Source organism: Phalaenopsis equestris, unplaced genomic scaffold (assembly GCF_001263595.1).
Source record: "Phalaenopsis equestris unplaced genomic scaffold, ASM126359v1 Scaffold000107, whole genome shotgun sequence".
In the NCBI taxonomy this organism is placed as follows: domain Eukaryota; kingdom Viridiplantae; phylum Streptophyta; class Magnoliopsida; order Asparagales; family Orchidaceae; genus Phalaenopsis; species Phalaenopsis equestris.
Genome location: NW_018164549.1, coordinates 2,271,372 through 2,276,047, shown reverse-complemented (window position 1 = coordinate 2,276,047; position 4,676 = coordinate 2,271,372). Strand labels below are relative to the sequence as shown.

Sequence of the window (4,676 nt, the reverse complement as noted above, 5' to 3'; positions counted from 1 at the left end):
TCTTTCCCTCAGATCCAAACCTGAGCTCTGATTCGGAACACGCAAATTTATGTGGTTCGGCAAATTGTCTACGTCCATGGAGCTGCAAAGGATTTTATTAGCTTGAGAAATTAAACCTGTCGATCACCTCGATGATCATAAGAAAGCACTCTTTCTCTCTTCCTCTTTCTCTCTCCTCTCCTCTCCTCCTCTCCTTCTCTCTCTCTACCCGAGAGCTTCAAACTGAAGTACACTAGAAGAAGAACTTAGAAAGCTACCAATGCTGAAGAGGGATAACAAGGGCATCTAGCATGTCTATTTATTAATTTCATCATACCATTAGGCACATTGAGGAATTAATCAAATAAATAATGAAGCCCATTAATTATTTCATTTTCTCTTTTGTAGCAAATCATAGAAGAAATTAAGAACAATTAATTTAGCAATTAATTTCGAGTATCAAATCCAATATGTTGTCAAACATGAGAAAATGTCAATTTGAGCAGTGGATCGGTTTTCATATTCATAACAAAAAGAATTAACGTAAACATTATCGTCACATATTTACTTAGTTATTAATTAAAAAAGAGTTGAATTTAAGTTGTCCAGGGCCAATAAATATTATTCAAAAATAATTAAACTTTATGTTAGATATTATTTCAGTAAATATGGGCTCGAGATCTTTATGGAGTCCATCCATGTTGCCAATCTCGACATTAACAATCATCTTGCCAATAGGGCTATTGTCCATTGTCACCAAGAAAACTGTTGTTTGTTGTCAACATCAATGTTAACACTCATCGTAGTCACAATCGTAAACACCCGTATTGTGCCCAATGTGTTGATGCCAACAAGGTCGTCATCTAACGTTAATGCTTATATAAACACCTATGTTGTTGTCACTCACCATTACAACTAATGTGATCACCCGTCGTTAACATCAACACTAATGTAAGCAAAATCAATTTCAACACTCATCATTGACACCAACATTGTTGTTCGCCATGGCCAACAAACGAGTCACCTACCATGGCCATTAGTGAGAATTCTCGTCCTCTCCATCAGGATCGATGTTCACCTTCATGTGCAATTGTTCTCCTCCAAAAAAAAAGAAAATTCAAACAAACTATCAACGATATCTTGATGACAACTCAAATGTATCAGTGTTCTTTCTTCTACTATGAAAGTCATCTTCCATAGATTATGTCTACTATAATATATAGATGCCTTCAAAAACTACAAAAAGGATATTTTTTGCAATGTATGGCCCACATTAAGTTGCACATATCAACAAGGCCAGTTGATGTTGATTTTTTTTTTCTTTTTAGAATTTCTTATTTAAAGACTTCTCTTTTATAAGTCATTCTCAATTTATCTATATATGTTTATGTAGAATATCATATAATACAAAGATGATAAACTCACACTACCACTATGAACATCTTGTTATGTGATGCCCCTTTTCAATTTTCATTCATAATTAAAAATTTCAAATTTAGTCAAAATTAAAAAATCTATCTTATTTATTATCAACTTAAATTTCATTTTAGTCATTTATTCTAGCATTGGAATAATTTTTCTGTCTCAAAAAAAATAATAAACATTAAAAAAAATTAATATTAGCTTATATTTTTTATATTTATTTTGTTAAAAAAATCAATATTTAGTTAAAAATTGAACTTATATTATTTTGTGATTTTCAGGTTTGAATAATTGAAACTACTATAATATAAATTATATATTAATCATTTTGAGTAGCCCCCAGCCCCCCTCACCACACACATACATCCAGTTACACCACATACACCATTCAAATTAAATATTAGCCATCATCTAATAAAATTAAAATAAATGAGAAAAATTAGATGATATTCTTGAAAAACTTGAAATTATTAAATTTATTTTGATATAAATATAACATGTGATAAATTCACCCACTTTTACATTACATATATCTCAAAATAAATTAAATAATTTTAAAATTCATCCAACTCAAATCTCATCATCACCATGGTTGCTTAATTTATACTATAAATTCAATAGATCATAATGTTGAGAATATCTCAGCTCCAAATATTGTGTGCGGACGAGATAAAATTAAGTGCATGTCGTCGTATTGAGATGTTATTCGCTCCTAAAGATTGGTGACGACCCCGTCGGAATCTTCCTCCGCCCCTCGCCGGCGACCGCTCAGGGAAACCATGCCTACAAGAAAATCAAAGTTGTCTGTTTGGTTAACTGCGGCGGCGACGTCGTCGTGGAGGAGGGTCTTGCGTTTTCCGTGGATGGCGGCGGCGGCCCATGATCGGCGGGTGAGTTCTTCTATGAAGAGTTCACAGACCTTGGAGAGGACGATGGGGGCTTCGACTGATATCATCATCTTAGCATCCGACGCGTTGCCGCCGCTGGAATTCTTCATGATCTTCTTTATTCTTGTTAGAGGGAGGGAGTGGGGACCTATTCTCGACGAGGCGTCGCTGCCGGTGAACATGCCGGAGTAGACACCCGGACGTCTCATCTTTCTCTTTGTCTCTCTCTACACTCTCTTAGTTTATCGTAGTTCTTTGTCTGAGTTCAATGTCGAAGGGTCTGCTTATGTAGTAATGGAGAGGAGATTCGTCAGATGCAGCTTGCCGGCCGCGGCGGCAATTTCATTAAAAAACAAAAAATGGAAGCAACATCCTAGCGGCTGCTTAGAGAGAGAGAGAGAGATAGGTAGAGGATTGAAAAAAAGAAAAGGTCAACGCTGATAATATAAGATATATATATATATATATATTATATATATATATATATATTAATATATATATTAATAGGAGTGTGCTTATGCTAATTATGTACCTAACACCAAGACTGATATCATTTAATCAATTATATGTTTTGATATAATATTTAGATCTTATAGCACATAAGTATTTTGGTTAGGAGTTTTAATTGGACTATGAGATCACCCATAATTATTTTCAGAAACTTGCAAGTGAGTTAATATGGATCAATGAGGAAAAGGCAATGATAACTAGAAAATATAATCTAGTCCTATTGCCTAAGTAAAGCACTTAAAAAATAAAATTAAGGAAGTTAGTTATTGAGCAAAAGGCCCACTTAATTTTTTAAGGTTATATTTGAAATGAGGAGTTCAATGAAATGAATGCAACAAATAAATTCAAGCTTGCTTAATTTTGTGACCATTACTTTAATAAGATGACTAAATGTATAGTATAGTTAAAACTGAGTCGATTTAGGCAATTCACTGGAGTGTTTATCTTTTTGACATAGATTAAGAAAATTCTTCTTACGAAAACTCCTAATTTTTCCATGACCTTATACATTTATGAGTTCATTAGTTGACTCGTAAATTCATCCAAGTTTCGAACCTTATGAAGCCTCTAGTAGTAATAATTTTATTATCTATGACTAATTCAACTTTGACATGGAAGGACTTAGCCAACAAATTACTTAGCTTATTGAAGTTCTACAAATTAATTTTGCTAATTAAATTTTTTTATCATTAGAAGAAAAATAATCTTGACCCAAGATGCCCATATTCATTTATTAATTGTCACAAATGCTCATAATAATCTCATATTCTAGAAGAATTTATCATGCTTAAGCTTAAAGTAACACGACAGAAGACATATAAACAAACCCCTGATATCCCCAACCACTTAGATTCCATCAATAAGCTGATTTCTCCATCTTACATGTCCTCAAGTTCTATCTCTTCCCATTACACATAAATATGCCTCCTAAATGTGGCTAACCTCTATTCTCACTGGCAACATTCACTTTTGTGAGGATATTTTTTTAACATAAAGTTATCTTATTTCTCATAATTAGTAGTGTGCACTCCTGTAGCAAATTTTCTTTAACCTAACTTCATCTCATTCACTACCAGTGAATCATCCATCCAATTGAATATATATACTTTTTAAGAGTTTGATGAATAAAGGCCATTTGAAAGAGTTCCTAGCTTTTTATAAGAAAGATAAATATCTTATCTAAGAGCATCTACAACCTTTAATCATCATGCCTAAGTAAACAATTCAAATATCATAATTATTAAGCTAACATTAGAAGAACTAATCTTGAAGCTGCTCCAACTATTTTTTAATATGATGAACTACCTTCTAATTATAATATTTATAATTAATGGTGTTATTATTATCATTATTTTATTAATAAATCTGACTCCTTTTGTATTCTAATTGATATTGAGATTTCTGTGAATATTCACTTTGTTAAATTATCATAGAAGATGAGACTCAGCTCTCAAACTTCTAATCATTTTAAAAACCTCCTTTTAGTTATTCTAGCTGGAGGTATAACCAAAATGTTCTATTAGGCTTATATTAGTTTAGAAGGGTTCAATAAAGAAGAACAATGTAATATTATTATTGTTGGTTCCCTATTATATTACAATTATTATCCTTATAAAAATATCATTATTAAATTCTTTTCATACCATGGTGTATTCAAGACCTCTTATTGTGAAGCTTTCATATGCGAACAACTTAATCATCATAAACATTAGGCTACACTTGTCACAAAGATGATACCTAAGTATTTTCAATAGGATTTCCTATATTGCTCTTTTTATCCTTTTTATGGAACTCTGAGAAAATTAAGATTCAGTGGAGGTTAAGGAAGTTTTTAGCTTCAAAAGTGAACCCATGAAGAAGAAATTTTATATAAGCTTT

At 32.1% G+C, this 4,676-nt stretch overlaps 1 protein-coding gene across 1 annotated transcript; it reads right to left on the bottom strand.

The window, feature by feature from the left end:
• Window positions 1-2,028: 2,028 nt before the first annotated feature.
• Window positions 2,029-2,539, bottom strand: LOC110020870 (nuclear transcription factor Y subunit C-1-like). Its single transcript, XM_020719142.1, has one exon. The coding sequence runs from the start codon at window positions 2,495-2,497 to the stop codon at window positions 2,114-2,116; it is 384 nt and encodes a 127-aa protein (XP_020574801.1). The 5' UTR covers window positions 2,498-2,539; the 3' UTR covers window positions 2,029-2,113.
• Between the last annotated feature and the right edge of the window lie 2,137 nt (window positions 2,540-4,676).

Excerpts from the sequence above, each read along its gene's own strand:
- LOC110020870 (XM_020719142.1), bottom strand. The coding sequence starts at position 2,497 with ATGAGACGTCCGGGTGTCTACTCCGGCATGTTCACCGGCAGCGACGCC.